At 40.5% G+C, this 27215-nt stretch overlaps 1 protein-coding gene and 2 long non-coding RNA genes across 3 annotated transcripts; 2 read left to right on the forward strand and 1 right to left on the reverse strand.

Annotated features, from left to right (window-relative positions):
- The first annotated feature begins 2016 nt into the window (after positions 1 to 2016).
- On the forward strand, positions 2017 to 3523 carry LOC113274218. The gene is made up of 3 exons (XR_003322871.1): positions 2017 to 2098; positions 2278 to 2957; positions 3072 to 3523. It is a non-coding gene; the product is annotated as an uncharacterized LOC113274218 (long non-coding RNA).
- Positions 3524 to 5716: 2193 nt separating this feature from the next.
- On the reverse strand, positions 5717 to 8760 carry LOC113276420 (spermidine synthase 1). Its single transcript, XM_026526020.1, has 8 exons — positions 8337 to 8760; positions 7387 to 7463; positions 7157 to 7279; positions 6804 to 6981; positions 6635 to 6706; positions 6338 to 6533; positions 6090 to 6210; positions 5717 to 5994 (listed from the first exon to the last, which is right to left on the reverse strand). Exons 1-8 carry the CDS (start codon positions 8485 to 8487, stop codon positions 5929 to 5931), a joined length of 984 nt encoding a protein of 327 aa, XP_026381805.1. The 5' UTR covers positions 8488 to 8760; the 3' UTR covers positions 5717 to 5928.
- Positions 8761 to 24264: 15504 nt separating this feature from the next.
- LOC113274219 lies at positions 24265 to 26551 on the forward strand. The gene is made up of 5 exons (XR_003322872.1): positions 24265 to 24326; positions 24985 to 25031; positions 25542 to 25579; positions 25693 to 25799; positions 26262 to 26551. It is a non-coding gene; the product is annotated as an uncharacterized LOC113274219 (long non-coding RNA).
- The last annotated feature ends 664 nt before the right edge of the window (positions 26552 to 27215 follow it).

Here is a 27215-nt window from a genome sequence, read left to right on the forward strand (position 1 = left end):
TGATCGTATAACCACTTGGATTATTCCGTGACCTCACTACCATCACATGCTCTCCTCTTTAAGACTGCTCTTGTCGTGTAAATTTTCCTCAAAAAGAACAGTTATTCTTATCATCCTCTTTAATGTAACTAAGGATGTCACTTAGTTTACATGCTTTCATCGACTTTACCGTCTCGTGTTGCTGAGGTTTTAACCCACAAACGACAGCGTGTCCAATGGAAGATTCTGGATCATCATGATTATGACAACCATTCATCGCTTTATAGAGCATGTATACACCACCGTTGGATCTATTGACTATAATCTTAAAAGGGAATCCAAACTTCTTTGATTTAGTCATGTAGACCCTAGTCGTCTTCTTAACATACGTCATGTCCTTTTCCCAGTGACTTCCTTCCTTTACGCCTCTCTCACAAACAATTTCTAAACGATCATGACTTGAATGACAGCCTAAAACTAATGCGCATTTGATAACTTTCAAAATTTTCTTTTTTTTTTCTGTTAATTGAAACCATAAATCGTATATTTGGTACTATGGCGGATACCGATTGTGGGATTTTCCACAGAATTGGAACCCCAAGACCGATTGTAGTACACTTTTGGCGGGAATCGGTAGGTGAGAGAATTGGTTTTTGTGGGTGATTTAGACAAACAGATTTTTTCACTTGGGTATTTTCGATAAAAAATACAAAGTGTACAATCGAGCTATGTAGATTTATATGTGATCTGATTGTGGAGAAAAAATTATGCAGGAGAATGCATTTCCAACCCATACAAGAATCGGAGTACATGTCTCACAACATGGACCGATTAGTTTTTGTACTAAATAAATTAAGTTCACAATCGTTTCCTAAACTAGCTCCTAAAGACCGATTGTTAGCAATCGATGAGCCCGACTGTTACGCATATACCGATTCTTGTTGCTTGACTTGTTGATGTATTTTTGTAGATTTTTGAAGCGAACATCAAAGACCAACCAGAACCTATATCTCATATGGGGCCTAATACCTCTTCTCACTATTATACTGATTTGGTATGGTAAAAGAGGGTCGATGTGAAGCAATGGTTTATGGACAAGGTCATAGTATCATGTTTTTCTGATTATGGGATGCATTACGACCCATTAGAACGCATACCTGACCAGTAGAAGCGTTATGACCTTCATTTTCTCACTTATATTGTTTTTATGCTACAATAATATCCTCAATCACGCTTTGATTGACATGGTCTTGTTCATTTAACAAATAATCCAAACCGGTAGGATCGAGATCATTATAATCTGATGCACCCACTTCTTCGCCACTACTAGAGTCTTCATCGTCGCTATAAAGTCTCATTTTTGCAAACAAAATCACAAACCCTAATATATTTTTTTTACGCTACTTCTTCTTCTTTTTCATACTTATAAAAGGAAATGAATTTATACTCTAAGTCTAAAACTATAACCAAATCCAACATTAATTAACTAATTTAAGTACTAACCTAATTTATTATAACTAGTGGATATATGCATATTAGAAATTGATATAAATAGTTTGCCAGATCGTCTGTGCCACTGCTTGGGTGTGCCCTATGTGCCACACCAATAGAAACACGGTATTTTCTCTTGGATTTGTAATATCTTCTTTAACTAATTAATTATCTTTCCTAATCGATTAGTGTTGTATAAATAGAAAATATATTTAGTTAATCATGGTTAATGAGAGGAATGATGTGGCGTGTTTCTATTGGTGTGGCACATAGGGCACACCCAAGCAGTGGCACAGACGATCTCGACCCTTTTGGAATTACTTTAAAATGTTTTATTTTGTTTTCTAGTGATAGACCCTAAATAATTTACCTAGGATCCAAGCTAGCCACGTAACAAATGGCATTTATTGGTGCGATCAAATAATAATAAAAGAAATGAAAAAAACAGTGTATTATTTATTGATTGAAAACTGAGGTGGGCCATGTCTTCCGAGTGGATATTTCTAAAAGATCTCTCTAGAAAATCATATTCCATTTTTACAAACTCCAATTTTTACCTTCATTATCTTTGAATCGTGTTTTGGTGTATGGTTGATCAAGCTTTTGGGTGACAGATTGTACATCAAAGGTAATGATTCGTCAATCTTAATGTACATTTACACTCCAATTTTTACCTTTATTATCTTTCAATTTTGTTTTGGTCTATGATTGATTCCTAACTTTGATGTATGTTACTTATGTTTTGCTCTATGAACCTTAATGTTTTATGTTTTACTTAACATATCTTTGTGAAATCAATCATTAAAGGGGAGGAATTCTGAGTTGTAGCTGGAATCAACTCTTCAAATACAACACTAAGTAAACCCCTATGATGACGGCCAACCCTAAGTTGTAGGACAAAATCTTCCTTAGTCGTTAATACAAAGAACACAGCTGCAACAACAACGGAAAGTTACCCCTGATAATTTGGAAGTTATGGATGAAGAAATTTGTAGTAGTACAACAAATTATGATAGTAGTAACCATCGCGGAAGGCGATATTCTCGAATTAATGCACGACACCATTTATCTAATTTTACGGACGGAGAGAGATCTCGCTGCTTGCAAGGCATGCTGAATCTCAAAGGCAAAAGCCTCGTGCAAGACAACATCAATTATGTAGTCCTGCAGAAACTAGAAGACAATTCGACTACGGAGATAAACATCTGAACTAGAAAGACAACATATTGGGCATCAATACGCCGTTGTCGCAAGAGCACGATCAATGAATGCTGGGTCTTCACAGAGAATGGTAGCATGTAAGTTGTCCTTATGTTCAAGAATAACCAAATTAAAAGTGTAGCGATTCAAATTTATCAAATGAAATGTTTGGGTTTTCATGGGACAACCGGTTAATAACATGGGTCCAAGTATTCCAAGAGGTGCACGCTTAAGTAGCATAAAAAGATTAGCCCAAGGTTATTGTTCCACTACTACGGAAACTTTTGGTAAGAGTTGTATATCCCTGACAACACGAGCAGTACTATTTTGTTTACTGCGGGATTATAAGAAATTATTGATGCTACAATATATATTTTGCTTATTTTTGATTTTCTAAACAGGAGAACAATCTGTAAACGGTGTCGGTCAATCTATTACATATGTTGTGCGCTTAAGTAGCATAAGAAAACTAGCAAGGAATCATCGGTCACCTACTGCGGAATTTGCTGGCATACCAAATAATGAAGATCAACCATCACATAGAGATACAACTGCCAATATTCCAATCGTTGGACGATTATGTTGGCAAGTACTCTGTCGTTTAAAAAAACCATTAATTATTTACTTAATATTTTTGATTCGCTAATTGTGACATAAGTGAATTTATTCTGAGCAAGCCGGGGAATTTGAGTTCGTAGAAGAAATTGAGTTTGCGAATGAAAACGAAGTTGTCGATGGATGCCACTATCGTGCGAGAGATTTCCGAGATTATATTGGGTTTCATATATTTTCTTTGCCACCTCCAAATATGTACTTCCAAGCAAATAATTGTAGGCGGACCAGGATTTCAAAATAGAAGGGGCAAAATTGCATGTAACCGTGGTGTGTTTTCTTTTCCGACTTTTTTTCCGGGAGAGCATATAGAAAAAGTCAGCGGAAAAACTTAGAAGACCAAAAAACTTTCACGAATGTAAAAGGCTTGAGTTTGGGCTTTAGTTTTAGCTTGGATACACTAGAAAACAGTATTTGGACTTCACTTTGATTTCAACTGGAGAAACTTCACAAGTGTGTTTTGTGCATTGCGGTGGTGAATTAGCCTCGAAGCGACTGTATCAAAGAGCTCTTCGACATCATCGGTGTTGCTAGATAGGGGAACTTAGGCGCAGGCCCAAAAGAAAAAATTCTTACCGCCAGGCCCACAATTAATTTTTGATACAGTCGCACCCATAATTATTTAAAAATATTTAAAACGTACTGAAAGACTCTATTACCCTTCATCGTTTTTGAGCATAATTTTTTTTCTTCTCCGCCGGTTTCTTTCCCTATTCCTCCATTAATCTCTGTAACTGATCTGCAAAGATTTTTTCTCCATCATTTAAAGAAATAAATCATTTAAAATCGATGATTCAAACAAGTAAATCATTTTTGACTAAACCCTAGAATACATTTCAACAAAAATGGATGAGACAGACGAAGAAGAAAAAATCAAGTAGAAGAAACAGAAAAAAAGTCATGCAGCTAAATTTTCCCTTATATTGTCTTATGCACTAAACAAAATGATGCAGAAGACATTATGCACGTGCATAAAAATCCATAAATCAGAAAAGTGAAAAAAGTAATGCATAAGACAATATGCAGCTAAAACAAAATAATGCATAATGTCTTATGCATCTAAAAAAACTGATGCATAACCAGAAAAAGTGAGAAAAGTAATGCATAAGACATTATGCAGCTAAAACAAAATAATGCATAATGTCTTATGCATCTAAAAAAAACTGATGCATAACCAGAAAAGTGAAAAAAAGTAATGCATAAGACATTATGCAGCTAAAACGAAATAATGCATAATGTCTTATGCATCTAAACAAAACTGATGCATAACTAGAAAAATGAAAAAAGTAATGCATAAGACATTATGCAGCTAAAACAAAAATAATGCATAATGTCTTATGCATCTAAACAAAACTGATGCATGACCAGAAAAGTGAAAAAGTAATGCATAAGACATTATGCAGCTAAAACAAAATAATGCATAATGTTTTATGCATCTAAACAAAACTGATGTTATGTCTTATGCATAACATCTTTAATTCAAATCTAATCATAAATTTCCGATTGAGATCAAAAACATGGAGACAAATAAGGTATGAAAATTTCCAATTCAGTTGATATCGAAATACTGCAACACACTTCTTACCCTTTTCAACTTCAATTTTAATTTCTTTTTACTTCTCGAATAATCAAAGACAACAGAAACCCAAAATCCCCAGATTTAAACCGCGGATTTTGAAACAGAAACCCTAGTTTTATTGAGAAGATTATTCAGAAAAGGATTTGGGAAAAGATTTGACAAAGGGAAAAATCCAAATGTTAAAAACGAAGAATCGGAGTTCACCATTGTTTTTTTCTCGCTTCTCTCTGTTCGTCGCTCGAAGAAAAGGGTAGTTTGGCCTTTTAAAAACTGAGAAGCAGAATTTCGTAAATTATGGGTCTGCTACGAATTTTTACGGGAAAATAGGTGCGCGCTTGAACTTTTCTGTCCGTGGGTTTGACAATGGAAAAATCTGGAAGAATGGGTCTCCCTGTAGTTTTCACTCCTAGATATTGGGCGGTGAAATGAACAATAAGGAGTTGAGAAATCTGATTCTGGTAAAAAAAGTCTCCAATTCTTTTGATGATCCTATAATTGTTGGATGTTGTTGCACCCCCAATACACATTGCTCTGTTCTGGTGCCAGGTAGTGTTTTGGTGTGATGTTTAGAAGATCAACTCTTGCAACTCTACATTTTTCTTCCAAGGTAGGAACTATTTTCCGCACCATGACATGGATTTAGAAATCACTACCCACCATGATGGGGCTTATAGAGCGCATCCCCCAGCATAAAGTCATTACCCGTTTTTGGGTTTGGGTTCAGGGACTTTCAAATATTTCATATATTTTTCTTGGATTTGGAGAACTATAAGATTTGCTTTGAGAGCCGAAGAAACAAAGAGAGAGGTCATTCATACTGGCCAGGATCAGTAAATTGCAAGATAAGCTAGGAAATCAGAGGTAAAAAAATGCAAAATTAATGGTTCCATAATAGGTGTCGAATTAACCTGACATCTGTAAGTTCGAACAGAGGATCACCTCACCATGTTTAACTAAAATACTATAATCTGAGTGATAGAGATCCTACAAATAAACCAAAACAATTGCATAAAGAAATTTGAAAATCAGAAGAATTAACTCATATGCCGTCGAATTTATTTGCTCCCTCACTTGGATTTTGAATCAATCACCTTCTTTGCGAAAGAAGGCAAACAGAATGCGGCTGAATGTATCTGTATAAACGACAGCGAAGTAAGAACATAATAAACTTGTAGAGAAACAAGGAGGGCGAGCGAGAGAGTGTGCGGCAGTGTGCAGAAGGAATTACCTCTTTGTTATAAAACTTCAATGGTGCCTTTTCATTATCTTTATCCTCAATTGGGTTCACTGGATTCCTAAAATCAACAGCTGGCCCACCAGTGGAACATAGCATGAAACCGATCACCCCACTGCAACAAGAGAAGACAAAAGTATCAAAAGAAGTTCTTCGAAGTCAGAATTAACTCTTCCCAAAAAAGAAGTCATAAAATCAGATGCCTCAGAAGATCTGAATTGCCATAACAGAGTGATGCTAACCTAGGATAGGTGGGTACTGTCGTCCATGCATAGTTAACTGAGCCTTTAAATATCTGGCGGCAGTTTGAGACAATATCCTCGATGATGTGCATATGAAGCCATATGCTTTCTGCCTGGGTACATACAACTCCTCCAGGTCGAAGAGCCTTTGCCACTGATTCAAAAAAGGGCTTCTCAAAAAGCTCTTGAGCAGGACCTGACAGAAGTTTAATATGCCCATCATAAGAAAAGACCGATTTGCAAGTTACAGGCGAATGCCAAATATAAGTACGATTAGCCTGCACAAAGATCAATTACCTATGGGATCAGAAGAATCCACTATGACTGCATCATAGGTACCTTCAGGAACAGCCTTCAAAAATGCAACTCCTGCAAATCAGGAAAGGTTTACAAACAGAGAGGAAAACATAAGGCAAAAACTGAAATCCAAATAGTATTAGAAACTTTTCAGGAGAGAAGATCGTACCATCTCCGACATGGAGGTTTACACGAGGATCCTCATATCCAACTGCCAGATCTGGGAAGAATTGCTTAGAAACCTCAACGACCATCCCATCGATCTCACATATGTCTATTTGTTCAACAGAAGAATGGCGAGCTACTTCCCGCAGAACACCACCATCTCCTCCTCCAATAACCAATACCTATGAAGAAACATGTTTTATTTAAGAAGCAAAAACAGTTACCCGGAGAAACATTGATAAATTAAAAAACAAAAAACAAAAAAAGTGGATCAGGTGTCTTCACTCTAGCGACCTCTCCTCTTCTAATAAGGGCATCAAATGACAACATTCATATAAGTCTAGCAGAAAGAGCAACCTTTTTAGGGTTTGGAATGGAACAAAGGGGAAGGTGAGCAATCATTTCTTGGTAGGCGCATTCATCCCTCTCTGTTACTTGAATCACACCATCTAAAACAAGGACTTTCCCGTAGGTAGCTGACTGAAAGTGAAAACATTGCAACAAATATATCAAAGTTGGCAAACGCTGAAGCACCTGACACATAAGTAAGCAGAAGTTCAAGACTTTGGCACTTTAGGCTGCAATACCTGAAATATCATTATGTTTTGGTACTCAGACTTTCCCTGAAACAAGATCTTCTCTACCTTTAATGAGTGAGCCTCTCCTGCCAGAAGTTAAGAATAAGTATTGTCAAATCTTATTTCCCATTTTTCTTCTTTCACTCCGGAAAGTAAGATATAAACCTAAGAATACAAATATCTGGAATTTCGCACCAGTGAAGGCATGGTCAACATTGCTCCTATACAGTTACACATGCCAAGGTAACTAAATGAGGAATAAGTAAATGTTCCAATTGAACTACATTGCTCCAACATCCATAGATTTAATATCACCAAATGTTAGCAACCAAAACCCCATAAAGCTGACACTTCCTAGACGGAAAGGTCGACCACACAAATGATCAACATCATAAAGCTGCAAAATATTGAGCTCCGTTTATATACAGCCAGGTTAACTCTAATAGTCAACCACATGAAGCTGAAACTGCTTGAGAGCATAATCTCAGGCAGAAAATACCAATTACTGCGACAATATACCAGCAACAAAGAAGTTACTTCAACCATTTGTGGCCAAAGAGTGTTAAGACATTTATCACTAGGTGCAGACTCGTTAGTCTGGTTACTGAAAGCTAACAAAGACAGGAAATCATCAAAATCAAATATCCGAAAATATGCAATTAGCCCTTTATTGAGAAGGGCAGCCGAAGAGTTATATAATTCCCAAAAATGTCCCCACGTTACAAGGAAAGCAATGAAGAAAACATTCCTCCATAAAAACCCACACAATCAAACAATTAGGATGAAAAGTTAATGAGAAAGGGTTAGCTAAACTTCAGAAACCCACACAACAATACAACAATAGCATACCAAATACCATAATTTTCTTTTTCAAATAAGGCAACCCAAAACAAAGAAACTTAAAAGAAAAAAACATGGTAAAAAAGATGAGATTTTTATCAAGGGATGTTGAAACAAACCTGGCCACATTGGACTTATCTCAGAAAACCAACCAGGAATCACCGAAGAAATACCGTCAGGTGCTTTAGTAGTAGCCTCAACTTCATCTTCTTCTCTGGGTCTCTTAATAGGCAAATCAGAAGCAGCAACAACAGTGTTCTGATCAGCCATGGATACTTTCTTCTTTCTTCTAAACCCTAACTCTCAATAATCCTTCCCCGAGTGTAGTGATTGTGAGCAACACGAGACTAGACTAGAGGGGATATAGATAGAATATATATAAGGGCCAAAAAGAAAGATGCCTCTCTTTTTTTCTTAATAAAAGAGAGAATCCCAGTAAAAAGAAAAAACAGGACACCCTCTCAAGAGCCCACACGAAGACCAAGTACAACGAAAAACATGATAGACCTCTCAATTAGGGTTGGAAATTGCACACTCACCGTTCGCTGATCTCAAGAAATCATGTTTCATCATCATAAAATATATAAGATCTCGTAGTATCTCTCCACTAATGAATGTTTTTCCGTGTATGCCGATGTATGCAACTTTTTATAAATCATATTTCTTGCCTATAAGAAGTCGCCAATTGTAAAATAAATATTTCAACTCAGATATTTTTTTGTTTTTAATAAATCCTATAAAGTTTTATTCATGATAAAATAGAGATTACATGGACTTTAAGAACGTCAATATTAAAGATCAAAATGCAATTAAGAGGTATTAACAAAGAGCAATTTGTGAACAGAAATAACGAACTACCAACAAGAGTACTGTGAACACGTAAATCACGAAGGCATCTATATGTTCACAAACAATGTTCGCACTCTAGATACCGTCTCACTCTGATAATACGATTGCATTGATTCCTTGGCTCAAAACCCTCGGGTTTATCATAGCCTCATCTAATAACATTGCGAGGGGCGTTTACGCAGGGGAAGATAAAGAAAATGAAGTATAAAAGTAAAACTCAAGGAGCGTTAGGCGAATATAAAGTGCTGAAATGTAAATAAGACAGGGATTTACGTGGTTCAGCACTAAGGCCTACATCCACGGGGTTGTTGTTTCACTATATACTTGATGGTTACAAGGATAGTCGAGCGACTTTGGAGTTTACATAGGTCTGTATATTGTAAAGGACTAACTTACACTCGCAATCTTTCTCTCTCCTTCTCTCCCTGATTTTTCCGATCCCCTCACTCTTGGTGGAGAGGGGGTATTTATAGGGTTAGAGTGTGGGACCCATTTCTGAGGGCCGTTGGAACCTTATCTTCTTGTGTTTTGTGTCCATCACGCGGGGGTCTTCGTTCATTACTTCATCACGCAGAGTCGTCCTCGTTCGTTCCACGGTTTGATCGACACGTATGCTGCTCAGAGTGTTTAATGCGGGTAGTTGAGGCGCCTGCTCGTGTCAGGCAAGTGTCTTCTGCCCCTGTCACGTCCATGTCAGTTCACCTTCTCTCCACCGTTGATCTTGGCTTCTTTTGGGGATGAGATAAAGTAACTCTTCGGGAGTTATTTGGTGCGCCGCAGTACATCGTGTTACCGGTACATCTTTTAACTTCTGCCCTTAGATTTGTTCGGGCAAAGATCCAACGTTGACGGGATGGGCTTCTTGGCTATGGGCGTGTGTCATCATGCTTTGATGACTTTGTCCGCATGCTCTCCACGTATCTTCCTATATACACGTGTTTGATGATGAAATATGTGCACACAATTTGCCCCTTTTCTCCGGGCTTGAGTGTTTAGTGGGAGCATTGAAGAAAACAGTCGTTACATATTCTTCCTCTCTCCTAATAACTTCTCCTAGATACTTGGGCATGTTTCTTATTCGTGCATTAACTGCTCATTTAATGGGCACGTTTCCCATTCCTCCCTTAACTTCCTTCTCTTTCTTTCGAGTATATTAAGGAGGGGAGAAAAATTAATTTCATTCTCCTTGAAAATTAATTTCATTCTCTGTCAGTCTTCATTCTTTGTTCTTCAACCATTAAATTCTCTGTCTTAGCATTAATCACGCTCACTTCTTCATTTTTTTCTGGTTTGTTGTCCTCTTCCTGCTGCTGTTTGTGGTGGTAAGGTTTCTTTTCTTTGTTCCTGTTGTTTTAAGCTGTGTTGATTGTAAATTTTCTGCTGTTGATCGTATTGTAGCCTCCCATTTCTGCTGCTGTCGTCCCTTGTTTGTGATGAAGAACCTCTTTTAATGCTTGTATGCTAGTTTGCCACTGTTCTTCGTCTCAAATCGAGGAGGCCATTGTTTTACTTGTATTGATTGGACTTTTGAGTTTAGGGTTTTAGGGTTTTGGGGAATTTCAAGCATGTATGCTAGTTTTAGGGTTTCTGTGCTATGTTGAGATGGACTGCTAATTTTGTGGTTTTTTGATCTTTGGTGATGTCCTTGTGTTTGTTTCTAACTTGTTTATGTTGTACCTCTTCGCAGCCATGTCTGACCGTCCGCGGCTTCCTTATCTAACTCCGGGTTCTAGTCTATCGAGATCTCCTCCGCGCAGAGAGTCTCAAATGGATCCCCGTGGTATTAGAGTTTCTTCTTCTGGGGCGAAGGCCTCTCCTCCTAGGAAAGAGGGTCCCTCAAAAAATCCTTCCGGGTCTCGAAACGCTGCCGATCGTGCGGTTTCTCGTCCTCGTGATGACGTTAGGTGTACGCAGACACCTCCTCGTGTTGTTGCCTTTGGTGTTCCTCCTCTGCGTTCAGTAGTGCCCGTGCAGCACCCTCTACCGCCGCCTCCAGTACTTTCTTTCAAAGGGAAGAACACCAAAGGTTGTGTCCCGAGAGCAGAATCGTCTAAGAATCCCTCTTTAAAAAGACGAGCTTCCGAGGCTTTTGTTGGTTTGTCCGATCCCGCGGAAGAGGATGAGGCTGCCCCGGTGATACGCAGTGTTTCGGTCAGCAAGAAGAAAGTTACGTTCAAGCATATTGACCTTGAAGTTTTCAAGGAAAAGCATGAGCTTCAAGCCTTCGAGGTTCGTTTCTATGCCCCTGAGGATGATATTACTTATGAGCTCATCTCGAAGTATCAGTTTGATGAGTTTCATTTGTTGACTACGGTTGGAGCTTTCGAGGCGGGTCTTATGCTGCGTTGTACAAGTCTGGTGACTCCTTCTATTACGATGTGCTTGCTGGTCGTGAAGGCTCTTCCACCAATACTCACAGCCGTTCTGTGTCGCAATTATCGGGGAATTATCTCCGTGCACTGAGGGAGTGTTATCTGCGGAGTAAGGGGGAGACGACGATGACGTGTTACGTTCCAAATCCCGCGGAGAGGGAATGGTATACTCCTGAAAACTTCAACAACTCCTTTGGTGATTACGTCAATAGTAGGAACCGTAAACAGCGGAGTGTTAGCCTTCGGAATCTCGCTGCTCCTCGGGGAGAAATTCGTCTGTTAAGTGAGGTCAGGCGATGCCAAACTGAAGTATGTTCCAGGCACCGAGGGGTCTAGTCAGCGGAAACTTTTTCCGGCACGTGAGAGGATCAAGCGTGACCATGACTACGAGTGGCACACTACTGTTATCGAAGTTGTTGGTCCTTGGGCGTACGGTTGGATTCCCGGTCCACGCGGTTGGCGTCCTTGTGAGAGTAGCAGGCCACGTGAATCTCCTCCTGCTCGTTATGGAGATTTCTGTCCCTGGCGTTTAAACTTCGCAGGTATGAACTTTCCTTATGCCCTCGACGTCGTTGAAGGAGACGAGGAGGAAGGTTCTGGTGCTATACTTCCACCGAAGAGTGCCACTATTGCCAAGGTATGGTTATTGCATATTCTGGCCGCGCCTCTCCTTTTTTTTGAAAATCAAACTGTTCGAAAAAATAACTCTGTGGAACCTGTGTTGGTTTGCAGGTTTCGAAGAAGAAAAAGATTGGGCCGAAGCAGTCTTCTACCATTGTGATGGGTGAGGCTGAGGTTCATGAAGAAGTTACCATTCCGGTAAACGAAGAGTTTGCCGAGGATGAGGAGATTTCTGATGGGGAAGAACGCACTGATACTTCCCTTCCTAATGTCGAGGAGGAGATTGGTGCGGGTTGTGATGGTGATGGAGGGAGAAATAATGTCGCTGTAGCTGACGACAGTGTTATCGCTGATATGTCTGTTCCTGCTGGTGATGCTGCGGAAACTCTCCCCACCATTTCTCAAGAGTTCTCTTTTGACAGGGTTTATTCCGCAGGGGAACTCTTTGACGATGCTCTTGATTTTCCTGAAGACTTCTCTCTACTTTCCCCCAATGATGATTGGGATGTGCTCGGGGGGTCTGTTAAGGAAGACGCTGCTGTTCAGGATGGAGGAGCGGATGATCACGATGCGCATGTTGATGCCGAAACTTGTGCTGATGGGGCAATATCAGCCAAGGGGAAGTCCGTGGTTGACTCGCCTTCCGAGGATTTCCCTCATTCGCTGACGTTTGAGGGTGAGGACGCCATAATGGATTGGCTTAAGAAAAAGGGTCTGTTGTTTGTCCCTCATCCTGCCCCGGTGGTTGTTGGTGAAAAGGATTCTGATGCGTATACCCGTCGGATGATGGAACTATCTTCCGAGGCGCGGGTATCTGAGATGTGGGGGAAAAGCTTGAGTGTTCCCGAAGCTTCCCTCGTATCGGAGCCTCCTACTTCTGTCGCGGATATGATGGCCATAGCCGATGTGTACCAATATGGTTTTCCTCAGCAGCGTGTCTTGGAGGTAAGTCTTCGTACATATCTCTTCGTGACGATTGAATCCTTCGGTGTAATAATGTTTGCCGTTTTGATGTGTAGATGATGAGGAGTGAGCATTGTAACCATGTGCTATATCAGTTCTTTAAAGCGAAATCTTTGAAGCTGTAGGCTAATCTTCGTCACAGAGAAAAGGAATTGTCTGCGGCTGAGGTGGAAATATAAGAACTGAAGAAAAGCCTTAAAGAGAAAGAAAGGCTGGGTGAAGCGGAGGCTGGTCTTCGTTCAGAGCTTGCTGCCGTTCACGCTGAGTTAGAGCAAACTCGCGGCCAAGTTTCATCTTTCAAAGGTTTGGTTCTTTTTCCTCTTTTACCCTCACAGTGCGTCATAATTCCTCTATATTACTTAGTTGTTCTGTCTGAGTCTCCCCACCCTATCTCCAGTGGGTGGCGTCCCCGAGCTAATATGGCTTCGAAACGAAATGGAACGACAAAAGTCTCATATCAAAGAGTTGGTCGAGAAAATTAAGAGCGAAGTCAAAAAGTGGGACGCTCGGGATGAGGTATGGCGCGGAAGGCATGTTCAAATGGTTGATATGCAGAATGTGTATAACCATGACCGTACTTTGTTCAATGGTACACTGCTGTGGACACGTAAGAATCTGCGAGAATCCCGTGAGCGCACTTCATTGTTGTAGTCTAGGATACATCTTCTGGAAGAGGAATTACGAAAGGCTCACTCCCTTCCTTTTCCGGGAGTTAAGGAGAGCGTGTTGTGTCTTACCAGAGAAAGGGACGATGCCCGAGCCGAAGTTGGGGCTCTAAGAAAGGCCCTTGCTGCATCTCGCGCTGAAATAGCTTGCCAGGCTGAGTCTGAGAGAAATCTTGAAGTATGTATGTACAGACTTAGCAAAGGGGTATCAGAGATAAACAACGAAGTCAACCACCTTCGTCACATGGATTCGATGAAGCAGGTAGAATTAGATGCCAGTCAATTTACTCTCACCAACCTTCAACTAGATTATAAGAAATTATCCGCGGAATATGACCATCTTGATGAAGCGCGAGATGCGGTTGTTAATGAGTATGAAGAGGCTTCGGCTTGTGTCGAAGGTATAACCCTATTTCATCGAGTGTGATTGTTTCTTTTCTGTGCTAACTCCCTGGTGTTGTCTTTTTCAGAGCTCGAGGGACAACTCCGCGTTACAAATGAAAATTTTGAAAAGGCTCAATCTTCCTTAGCGCAGCAGGAAGAACAGACTAATCATTTTAAGAGTTTGGCGGCATCCCGCGAGGAGGCCGTTGGTGCTGCTTCTAAAAAAGTAAATCGTCTATCTTCGTTGTTATCCCAAGCCCAACAGCGGATGACAGTTATTATACATAAGGCTCGGTGTCAATTGGCTGAGGATACAAACAAGATGCTGGAGAAGATTGAGCTTGGCCTCAAGACCGAGCATGGCCTCGTGAAGAGCTATCCGCGTCGTCCAGTGCCTGCTTCCTTGCCTGGCTCCTCGGGACCCTCATCTGGTGGGAGCGTCCCTTCAACTCTTCGGAACAACCCTGCTGATGGGGCGGCATCATCTAGGTAGAGACCGCGACATCATTATCCTTCCATTAGATTTTGCTAGTATTTTATAAAAAGAATATTTTTGATGTGTATTCCTTGTATTGGCCTTGCCGCTTTTTGTAACCAACCTTTATGAAATGTATCATTTTTTTGATATACCTGCAATATCAGTTTGTTGTTTATTTTAAGCATTGTGATGAAAGACGCTAAAAACAAAAGAAGAGTTTTTTAAGTGTTTGGGTGCGATACTGAAGGGAGGTACCTTCGTGATCGGCTTGAGACCTGTCACCCCGCTGGCGAACCCTTGGCCAGAGGATTCCCAGACGGTGGGGGCCGAGGCAACGTTCTAGGATATGGGGTTAAAATATTTACATACACCCATTTCGTCGACCCGTTTCCTTAAGATTGGTTGGGTATCTCTTTCTGCTGGGTGGCTTCCCCATAGTCTTACACTTATGGACACTGATGGGGGAGCCCTGAGAGATTGTAGATTAACTACTTTCCCCAATATTGTTGATAGGTTTTGTTTACTTGAATTTTAGAAAGCTTGTTTGATTGATAGGTTGAGGCCTGCAATTCCTCGTCCAGAGATAGAAACATGTAGAGCGGTCACGCTGCCTTCTTCTTCTGGTATTCTTCACGCAGATGCAAAGCTGCGTTGCTCTTATGGGTAATATAGTTTAAGCCACTTAGCATTCCAAGGATGCCGGAGGACTTCGCCTTTCAGATTGCGAAGGTAGTAGGAACCGTTTCCCGCAATGTCGTGTATTATAAAAGGTCCTCCCCACGTAGGTGCTAACTTTCCCCATCTCTTTTCTCAATGATACTGTGGGATTGTTCTCAACACATATTGCCCCTCTACAAAATTTCGAAGCTTTACCTTTTTGTTGTACTCCCTTGCTAGTCTTCGTTGATAATTTTCCAATGCTGCTTCCCTTCTTCCTTCTAGATCGTCCAATCTCTCTAACATCATGTCTGTTGTGAGATTTTTCTCCCATGCTTCGGCCTTTGTGGTTGGCATGAGGATCTCTGTTGGGATGACTGCTTCAGCTCCATAAGTGAGGAGAAACGGGGATTCCCCAGTGGCAGATCTTATTGTTGTTCTGTATGCCCATAACACATTATGCAACTGTTCACACCATCGCCCCTTATGTTCGTCTAATTGTTTTTTGAGGATAAAGGCGAGGGTCTTGTTAGTGGCTTCCGCCTGTCCATTGCTTTGAGGGTATATGGGGGTGGATTTGTTTTTCCTTATCTTGAAAGTATCGAAGAGCATGTCTATGTTTTTCCCCTGTAATTGCTTACCATTATCGGACACAATTTCTGCTGGTATGCCGAACCTGCAAATGATGTTCTGGAATATAAAAGTAAACACATCCACGTCTCTGATCCTGGCTAAGGCTTTAGATTCTACCCATTTACTGAAGTATTCCGTGGCTACTATCAAAAATCGTCTTTTCCCTGACCCTTCGACGAAAGGCCCGACGATATCTATGCCCCATTTTGCAAATGGCCACGGGATATCTACAGAATTTAACATTGTTGCCGGCGCGTGAATCTTTTTGGCGAACATTCTTCACACCGTCGGGACATCCTTGCGGCATCCTGTATCATTGTGGGCCAGTAATATCCTTGCGTTTTTGCTTTGTCGGCTAGTGATCTCATGACACTATGATTCCCTGCGTCACCATAATGGATGTCGTTTAGAATTCGATGCTCCTCTTTCCGGGATAAGCAACGTAGTAACGGTCCGAGGAAGGATTTCTTGTACAGGACCCCATCCCGGAGATCATATCTTCCTACTTTGGAGAGTATTTTCCTAGCTTGTTTATGATCCGCGGGTAAGCTTCCCTTTCGAGAAACGCATGGATCTCCATTATCCAATCATCTTCGTTGCTGAAGTTTTCTTCTTGATTTGCTCTTGACAGGATATCTTCTTCGTCAAAATCGTTATGGATGTCTTCTCCTACCTGGTCTTCGATATTTTCTTCCACTGTATCTTGATTGGTAGAGAAGAAGAATTGAGATGCAATCGAAGGCTCGTATACCCTTGTTATTTTAATAGCTTCGACGCTTTTATCCTTCAGCATGGATGATATATATGATAGGGCATCCGCGTGCCTGAGATCCCTTCTGCATAAGTGCCGGAACTTTATGTTCAGAATTTGTGATGCCAATGTTTGGACCAAGGCCATGTAAGCTGAGAGGGTGTCATCTTACACATTGTACTCGATCCCTATTTTCCGTATGACAAGCTGCGAATCACTTGTCAGTCTTACATCGGTTACCCCCATTTCTATTATTACACGGAGGGCATGTACGACTGCCTCGTATTCGACGATGTTGTTGGTATGCTCTTTGAATTCTAACCTGAGTGCCTGTACAATCCTTTCTCCGGTTGGGGTGGTGATGACAATGCCTATTCCTGCTCCTTCCTTATTTTTGGAACCGTCGACGAAGACTTCCCATTGTCTTTGACTTGCGGTTTCGAGGATATCCATTGGATCCTTGCTTTCTTCCTCGGCTTCTGGTATTCCCTTAATTTCTTCGTCGTTGTCCAGGGGGAGGTCTGCTAAGAAATCTTCCAAGACTTGGGATTTTCGAGAATGTTGAATTTCATGAATGATGTTGAATTGGTCCAGGTGGGTGTTCCACTTGGCTATTTTTCCCACTTTTCCCGCGCTTTTGAGGACTGCTTCTAGTGGTGCTTTGCATGGGACCCGGACGAAGTGAGTTAGGAAGTAGGTTCTCAGCTTTTGAGTAGCCCATACCAATGCTAGGATAAGCTGTTCGATCTTTGTGTAGTTCCTTTCCGCAGAATTGAGGGTCTTACTGACGTAATAGATAGGCTGTTCTATCTTCGTATTGGTTTTGACCAACACTGCGCTGACTGCGTCTTCTGTTGCTGCTATGTACAATGCCAAAACCTCATCAGGATCCGGCTTCTGCAGGATCGGAATTGAAGCTAGGTGTTCTTTGATTTTTTGGAAGGCTTCTTCGCATTCTGCGGTCCATTCAAACTTGCTCCCTTTTTTGAGAATATTGAAGAAATGTTTGCATTTGTCCGAGGATCGGGCAATAAATCTTCCCAAGGCTACGATGGACCCATTGAGTTTCTGCACTTCTTTTAAATTCTTCGGGGATGGCATTTCTACTATGGCCTGAATCTTTACTGGGTCTACCTCAATGCCCCTTTTTGTTACCAGATACCCGAGGAATTTCCCCAAGGTGACGCCGAAAGTACATTTCTCTGGATTCACTTTCATGTGATGTTTTCTCATTGCTTCGAAGATATCTCTCAGATCCTGGTGGTGATCTTTGCGCAACTTACTTTTGACGAGCATATCGTCAACGTAGACTTCTAAGGTACTACCAATCCATGGCCTGAAGATAGCATTGACCATTCTTTGGTATGTTGCCCCTGCGTTTCGAAGTCCGAAGGGCATTCTAGTGTAGCAATAAAGGCCATGTGGGGTGTAGAACTCTGTGTGTGGCTGATCTTATTCTGCCAGGGCTACTTGGTTGTAGCCAGAATGTCCATCCATGAATGACAGTTCTTCATATCCTTCTACTGCTTCTACCAGCTGATCTATGCTTGGCAGGGGATAACTGTCCTTTGGACATGCCTTGTTGAGGTTAGTAAAATCAATGCATATTCTAACCCCTCCATTTTTCTTAGGAACGACGACCATGTTAGAGATCCATGTAGGGTACTTGACTTCCTTGATAAATCCTGCGTCTAGTAGTTTCCGAAGTTCTTTTTCCACTGCCTTATGATACTCTGGTGCAACTTTTCTAATTTTCTGCCTGAACGGGGGTGTGCCTGGTATGATGCGTAGCTCGTGTTGGATTACTTTCGGGTCAATCCCCGGCATATCTCCTAGCTTCCAGGCAAATACATCCGCATATTCTTTAAGTAATTTGGTTAGAGAATCTTCTCTTATTTCGTCCATTAGGGTCCCTACTTTGATCATCTTCGGGTTTTCTTCCGTTCATATGTTGATTTCTTTTACGGGCTCTACTGGCGTGAACACCGGCTTCGGGTCCCCGAGGACTGGGACGTTCCTTGATTGCTATTTGGTATGTTTCTGTCCTTCGTTGGATGCTGAAGTACTTGTCTCTGTGCTTAGTACATTATCATCTTTAGTCAAGCCCTTTCCTGTAGTTTCGTTGAGGAACAGGTCTATGGCCTTCTCTTTCGCGGCTTCTTTATTTTTAATTCTTCGGGTTTTTCGCTGCTCTTCTTGTTCGTTGTTGATACGATCCTGAGTGGCTTGGCACTATCTTGCAGAGACCCGATCTCCCTTGATTTCCATTACTCCCTCAGGTGTTGGAAATCTGAGATATTGGTAGTACGTTGCCGCCACTCCCTTGAGTTTATGTAACCATTTTCGTCCAATAATAGCGTTGTAGGGGGATGGGGCGTCCACCACGCTGAATCGTGTTTCTAACTTCATGGGTCCAGCGTCAACTTGAAACACGATGTCTCCCAATGGCTTTGTGGGTGCTCCGTTGAATCCGTAGATGGTATGATAAGAGGTCATTAGATGTTCTTCATGGAGCTTCATTCGTTTGAATGCGTCTTAGAATAGAACGTTCACTGAGCTTCCCCCGTCTATGAGGATTTTTTTAAGGTTACATCCATCCACTGGTAGTGTGAGGACCAGGGGGTCTTTATGGTCTTCCATATCTTCTTCGATATCTTCAGCATCGAAAATAATAGGTGAGTCCATCCACTCTTCGTGCTCGTCCACCTCTATCCCATCGATCTTATACAATTCGCAACGGTCTTCGAACTGCTTCCGTAACCTCTTTCCTATCTGTGCTGTAAGTGAGGGCCCTGCGGCTTCAGAACACGAGATGGTGTTGATTGTGCGGTTCCCTTCTGGAAGTTGGACTGGCTTGGTTCGTTTGGATCTATCCTCGGCGACATCCTTTCGTACGTAATGTTTGAGCTCGCCAGCATCGATTAATTTTTGGATCATTATTTTGAGGTTTTTACATTTTTCGGTCTGGTGTCCGTTGAAGCAGTGATATTCACTGTAATCTTTAGACTTCTCGGTTCTCGGGGGATGTTTTCCCTTAGACCATGGCCACTCCAGGTTTTCCCTTCCTTTGATATCTCGCAGGATCCGAGCATAGCTAGCGTTGAGCTTCGTGTAAACTTGATCTTCGAATTTTCGGTCGCCTGTTCGTCGTTCATCCCTTTGTTCCTTCCTGTCTTCGTGAGGCCGCTCCACTGAACAATTCCTTTTGGCCCCATTGGTTTGTTCTGCTGAATTGGTACGGTGAGACCTCTGCGTGTACGCCCTCGGGTTTTCACGCTGTATTTCTTCAAGACGAGCGTGTTTTTCAATAATTATTCGAAGATCTCCCTCTGTCTTAGGCACGCTTCCATGAATCTCAACAAATAGTGGACTCATTCGGTCTAATCCCCACTTGTAGCAGTTGATACTTACCACTGGGTCCACACTTCCTATGGCCTGGAAGATCTTGTGCCATCTGTTAGTGTATTCCCTTGTGGTTTCCTTGTAGCCAATTTCCAGTGAAAAGAGATTATCCATTCCGGTGTTAACAGTCTTGTTGTACATGTAAGTTCTTAAGAACTTTTCTGCGAGTTAGTCGTAGGAGTGGATGGAGTCTGGCGGCAGATTATCAAACCAAGACAATGCCGATCCCTTCAGGCTTGAGGGGAAGTATCTACAGAGTACGGCGTCGTTTTGACTCCATCTAGCTAAGACACGGTTATAATACCGAATATGTGCAGCGGGATCACTGGATCCGTCATAGCATTCGAACGTCGGGACAGGGCATTTCAGCGGAATAGGGGTGTTGGCCAAGCGATGAGTTAGGGGCGTGGAGTTAGCCTCTCTCATGACCTCTTCTAACCTTCCCCCGCCTTGTCTACTTTTTAATTGCTTGATCTCGGCCATCATTTCATCTCGTAGCTCTTCCATCGCGTGGTGATGCCCTACTCTCTTCTGCTCGTGATAGTCTGACTCTCCGTCATTGTAATCTGGGTCAGATGCGCTACTTCCCCTAGCCGTGTCTCCATTGGCTGCTACGATGACTCTTCGGTCTCGATTTGGTTCTGGTGCCTTTGAATTTTCCTCATCAAGTTGCTGGCTGGTCTTCGTGCTTAGGGAAATCCGGTCTTTTAAATCTTGGTTTTCTCTGGCCAGCAGAACTACAACATTTGCGTAAACCTGCTGGCTTTTCTTCAATTCTTCAAGCTCAGCCATCAGTCGATGTGATTGGTTTGACCCCTGATTGGGAGTCCCTGCTCGTGCTACTACGGCCATGGTGCCGCCTTCTTCTATGGTTTGTACTAAAGGTGGTGGAGGTTCAGCTTCGATTATTGGCAATTCCAAATCGGGCGGAGTGCCCACCGGCACAGTTTGATTCTGTTCGTTTGTTGGTGGCATTCCGAAGGTTGGCGGGTGCGCGGGTTGATGTGTTCTGGATTCATCCAACCTTTCTTTTGGTTGTTGAGATTGATTCGTAACAAGAGTTTTGCTGGCTTCCGCAGCCTTTGGGGCTGCCGCTGCCGTACTGTACTTCGCTGCCGCTGCTCTGAGGGCCGCGGCTACAACGGAGTTAGCGTTCATAGGCAAAGTGATTTCGCAGTGTCCTGTCTCTGACTAGTTATTTTGGCTTTGTCTCCTTTCTGCTTGCTCCGGGTGATGACCGGGGTTGTCCTTGGTGCTTCCTTTGATGGGGCTTTGGATTTTCCTGCTTCCTGCATCTTTTCAATCGTGCTGTCGTTTTCTTTATGCACAAGGGAATTTCAAACAGCGAGAAACAGAAATGTTTGTGCGGATCGGGTTAGTTTACGAAATTCATTACTCCAAGAAAAAAAAAACTGCCCGAAGGCCGCCGAGAACTTTTAAAAATGCGGGTTCATTGAAGGTATGTGGATACGTGAAAGGATCCCTTTGAAAATGCACGTAGATCTTTTTGAAGATTTTCAAAAACCCATCAGAAAGAAAAGTCCACACGAGATCTAAAAAATGTAAATCCATGGATCTAAGCAATAAATCTTTTAACCAGTTTGAAAGGCTTCGACAGATACTTCCAGAGCTAATGAAGTAGAGCAATCATATGCTAATTTAATATGAAATCACAGGATAAGATAAATATTTAACCGGGACGAAGTCCCTGTTTCTAGCGCCAAATTGTGAACACGTAAATCACGAAGGAATCTATATGTTCACAAACAATGTTCGCACTCTAGGTACCGTCTCACTCTGATAATACGATTGCATTGATTCCTTGGCTCAAAACCCTCGGGTTTATCATAGCCTCATCTAATAACATTGCGAGGGGCGTTTACGCAGGGGAAGATAAAGAAAACGAAGTATAAAAGTAAAACTCAAGGAGCGTTAGGCGAATATAAAGTGCTGAAATGTAAATAAGACAGGGATTTACGTGGTTCAGCACGAAGGCCTACATCCACGGGGTTGTTGTTTCACTATATACTTGATGGTTACAAGGATAGTCGAGCGACTTTGGAGTTTACATAGGTCTGTATATTGTAAAGGACTAACTTACACTCACAATCTTTCTCTCTCCTTCTCTCCCTGATTTTTCCGATCCCCTCACTCTTGGTGGAGAGGGGGTATTTATAGGGTTAGAGTGTGGGACCCATTTCTGAGGGCCGTTGGAACCTTATCTTCTTGTGTTTTGTGTCCATCACGCGGGGGTCTTCGTTCATTACTTCATCACGCAGAGTCGTCCTCGTTCGTTCCACGGGTTGATCGACACGTATGTTGCTCAGAGTGTTTAATGCGGGTAGTTGAGGCGCCTGCTCGTGTCAGGAAAGTGTCTTCTGCCCCTGTCACGTCCATGTCAGTTCACCTTCTCTCCACCGTTGATCTTGGCTTCTTTTGGGGATGAGATAAAGTAACTCTTCGGGAGTTATTTGGTGCTCCGCAGTACATCGTGTTACCGGTACATCTTTTAACTTCTGCCCTTAGATTTGTTCGGGCAAAGATCCAACGTTGACGGGATGGGCTTCTTGGCTATGGGCGTGTGTCATCATTCTTTGATGACTTTGTCCGCATGCTCTCCACGTATCTTCCTATATACACGTGTTTGATGATGAAATATGTGCACACAAGTACGGTTTTGGTATTATGATCCAACCACATTGATAAGTTTTTTCTTCTCAAAAAAGATATCTTCTCATAAAAATATGAGAGTAGTATGCCAAAAATCTTGAATCTTGATCACCACACTTGAACTTCCCCCCTCCATTGAGATCACAATGAACAGCCATGAAAGCGCATAGAGAATCTCCATAAAGGAGAAACTGCGTTACATAGATACTTCAAATGTATGCTCGTGTCCCGTGTCCATACGTATGGACACAAATACTGACACTCCCTGGACACTGCTTCAGTAATAAGTAATTGAAAAATTATTACTTTATTCACATAAAATACTTTTGTGGTAGTAAATAGAAGGCTTAAGTTAGGAAAACCCAGTGTAGCTGCCACATGTGTGGTTCTAATTAGAGCTCAAGTTAGCAAGACAACTACCCACCACAACATAAATATCTCACAAAAATCAGATCTAGCTCATTCCAATTTCAGTTTCAATCACAGCAAGCAATTATTCAATAGAGAACCTTGAGGTCGAGGACCAGTTACAATCTCGTCACTAGTATTCGTATTGAAGTAAGACCTTAGTAGTGGCTTATTATGACCAACTTTTTGTAAGCAATATAATGAAAAATCTAACGATGTAATGTAAGTATTGTCTGCAATACTACACTTTTGTTTAGTACTCACTTTTGTTCACGAGAGTACTAACTTATGAATGGACAATTAACATTAGAATTGTGTCATCATTTATATTTCTGCATATTTTTTATTAGTAATATTTTAATTTATGTGTACTAATGCCGTGTCCTCGTATCATGAATTTTTAGAATAGCCGTACTGGACACACGTATCCGTGTCCGTGTCGGACACCCGTGGCAGTTTCCATGTAACGCAGAGGAGAAGACATAAACGAAAAGGGCAAAACACCCACTAGAACACCATAAATATTTAAACAAGCTAACCTAAACTTCCGACTATGTAAGAAAACAAGAAAAGGGAAAGAAACCTGCTCAAATCTAGCCCAAAATGGACTAGATCTGAGCAGTAAGTTTTAATAGTGGTGAGAGTTTATATCCGGTTTTGAAAAGGAGCTAAAGTGGAGAGAGTAACTTGGGGTGTTTGGGATAATTGATCAACTCAGACACTTGGTGAAGGGTTACTTAACAGGTTATCTGACATTGAAATTCACAACAAAAATGATAGGTTTATTGAAGTTTTCACTTCGTTTTGTCCTGACACTCTAATAGGGGTGGCCGTTACTAAACTCCAAGGATGGCGGGACCCATCTTCTCTATTAGATCCCCGAGATAAAACGAAGTGATAACTTCGATCTAACCTATAAACTACTAAATTTATAAATGGTATAAAGTTGGTAGAAATTGACGTTTAGTCCCAAAGTTAGTGGGCTTTAGACACTCTAGTCCAGGGTCCTCAGGCCTAGTACTCCCTAGTCCAAAAAAACCCCGTGTAAACAGTTTGGTCTAAATTTTTAACGAGTTAGTCCAAACTCGTAACGATCCAAACTAATTTGTTACCATAATTACCCTTCCATATGAGGATACAGGAATAAAAATGAGTTTTTAATTTTTAGATCTCAGATTCAAATCAGGAGGGAGACAGAGAGATATTCTGAGGCGATTCTTGGATTCAATCGTTTGTTCATCAGATTTCGGTCTCAGGTTAGAGACTAAGATTTCAATCTCATCTTTCATTAGATTTTGTTTATTGCTTCAATTATGTGTTTTTGATTTTTCTTTTTCTTGAATGCATGAGATGAAATCGATTTTATCTTTCATATTGCTTTCGGTCTTTTGATTTCTGTTTTTGGTTTTGATTTTATTATTTGTTAGGTTTTGATTTTCATGAAACTCTTTTGATATATGTTTTTCATTTTGATTTTTCTTTTTATTTGTTTTTGGATGTATCATATGAAATCAATTTGATCTTTGATTTTTTTTATTTTCCATTTCTTCATCCGTGTGTTTAATTAATGGTTATTCATGGTTTACATCGATAGAGTGATTTTTTTATATTTTTTTTACTATGCAGAATGTATACTTTCTTGTATAATGTATATGTTTTGATTTTTTGTGATTTAAGGTTGATTCGAAAAATTAATTATCTAATAAATTTAAATATGATTCAGATCTTAAGATGTTACATCTTTGTGTTACTGGATTCGATTGATATCTTTTAGATGTGACTCAATTTTTTTTATTAGTTATTTGATTTATCATTTGTGTGTTGATTGAACCTAAGAATGCTATTTTTTGAGATATTTTTTATGTTGTTTAGAACTTTGATGTGTTTTTGATATATGTTTTCTGTAATATGCAGGTTATCGACCATGTCTGAGAAGATTGTGTATGCTATCTTGAATCATGGTGAGCATTCGCCCCTATTTGGTAGATGATGAATGCTTGGGTTGTATTGTTTGAATCAATGCTCTATTTGTTATTTTTATGTAAATATTTACATACTTGTACACTAGTATGCTCGGTGATGAATGCATGATCTTTTTTGTTGGTATATATGCTAGATTTTGGTATTTTTCTGTAGATGTGTACTTGTTTGTACACTGAAATGCTATGTGATAAATATATGTCATGTCATACGAGTATGTATTCTAGATTTTGTTAGGTTTTTATAGAGGTGTGCATGTTTTGCACACTGAGATGCTCTTTGATGAATGCATGGCATGTCATGTGGGTATGATGCTAAAATTTGTTAGTTTTATGTAGTACATGCGTACATATTTTTACACTAAAACTTTCTCTCTGATAAATGCATGGGTTGTTATGTTTGAGGCTTTGAGCCAATGCTCTGTTTCTATTTTTTCTGCAACTGTGTACATACTTATACACTAGTATGGTCTCTCATGATTTTATGTTCAGTCTTGCGGATATGGATGTTGGATGTTGGATTTTTGAAGGTGTGTACATAATTTTACACCATTGTGTTGTCTCAATATTATATGGCATGCTTTATTGGTATGCATCTGTACCCTTATCCACCTTTGACAATAATTGTTTTTTTTTGTAACAGGTGCATGAATCATTTGGTCACAGTTAATGAAGATTGTTGGACATGGATACGATGCCGAGATGATTACCTATTTATTATTCTATTTATAAATGGTGGATGTCACTAGGGTAAGTTTCTTTACCTTCGCAATTGAACTTGAAACCTTATTTTGAGCATAGTTTACCCTAGCAATGATGCAGATGATATTCACACTTCAAACTCGTTAGGAATTATATGATTTCATATGTTATAAATTTAGGGACTCAAGCTCAAAATGATTTTATTTAATATGGGTAGTGATATTGTTGCTTAAGTACACGATTCAAGTTGTATGTGTGTATAAAATGGTTCACGTTGTGTTGTCTCATTTATATATGGCATTTTATGGGTACGGATGTGCACAGGTTGATTGTTTTGAAGATGTGGATAGTTCTGCAACTAAGTGCACATAGTTGTACACATGCTTTTTCTTAACGTGTACATATTTATATACATGTTTATTGTTTTTGAATCTGCACATGGTTCCACAACTTTATGTTGTTTTGCTTTTTCCAGATCATTTCATTGGTGTTTTATGTTTTATTTTCCAGGTTGAAGATTATCACATCGATGTCTAAGAGACAGTTAAATGCTCTTACGGACAAGATCATTAATCCCATATCCAGGACTCCATTTGGAAGACGAAGAACTCTATACAATAAAATTGTTAGGGAGAAGTAAAGAATACCTATGATGTGCACTGAGTGCTTTACTTGCCACTCCCTTGATGATTTACTACCCTTCTTGCTTACGACTTTGTGATTTATGTATTCATGTAGCTTGTTAAAATGGATGATACTATCTTATTTATTTTAAGAATCTAGTTTGGTTTTTACTTCAATACATGTGTCTTTATTTCTGCAGGTATGAATAGGGCTGCACATGGTTCGGTTTTTATCGGTTTCTGGCAAAACCAAAACCGAAACCATAATACTCGGTTTTTCAATATTAAAAACTAATAAAAAAATTAAGCTTATTTGGTTTCACTCGGTTCATTTTCTACTTGGTTTTGTATAAAACCATTCGGTTTTTGGTTAACCGCCTTAGGTCACGGGAATTTTTTTATATCTGTCAGTCCCAAAAAACTGACATGTAAATTTCAGATCCTACCAGTAAAGTTTCAAATACATCAGATGTTCAACTCCCAATACATATTAACTATTAACAGAAACATTAAATTGTAAAGAGTCTAGTTTCAAATTCATAATTATAACTGGTTGTTCCTTCTTAAGTGGCTACATATCTTTAGACTTTAGATGGAAAATCAACCCAGAGGTACCATTCCTGAGAGGGTCAGCAAAAAATCGATTATTCTGTATTCCGTAGGAGGTTGTAATGGTACCTGCACATACGCAAACTCGGGTTAAATATGAACTGCTCAACCAAATCAGTATAATGGTACATGATGTAACCTACGGTCATCGTGGAGTTCAAAACTATACCACTTAAAACAGAAAGCGTAGATCTAACAACCCATAACTTAAACTTCATACATGCACGCATAC

The sequence above is a fragment of the Papaver somniferum genome, chromosome 4 (assembly GCF_003573695.1).
Source record: "Papaver somniferum cultivar HN1 chromosome 4, ASM357369v1, whole genome shotgun sequence".
Classification (NCBI taxonomy): domain Eukaryota; kingdom Viridiplantae; phylum Streptophyta; class Magnoliopsida; order Ranunculales; family Papaveraceae; genus Papaver; species Papaver somniferum.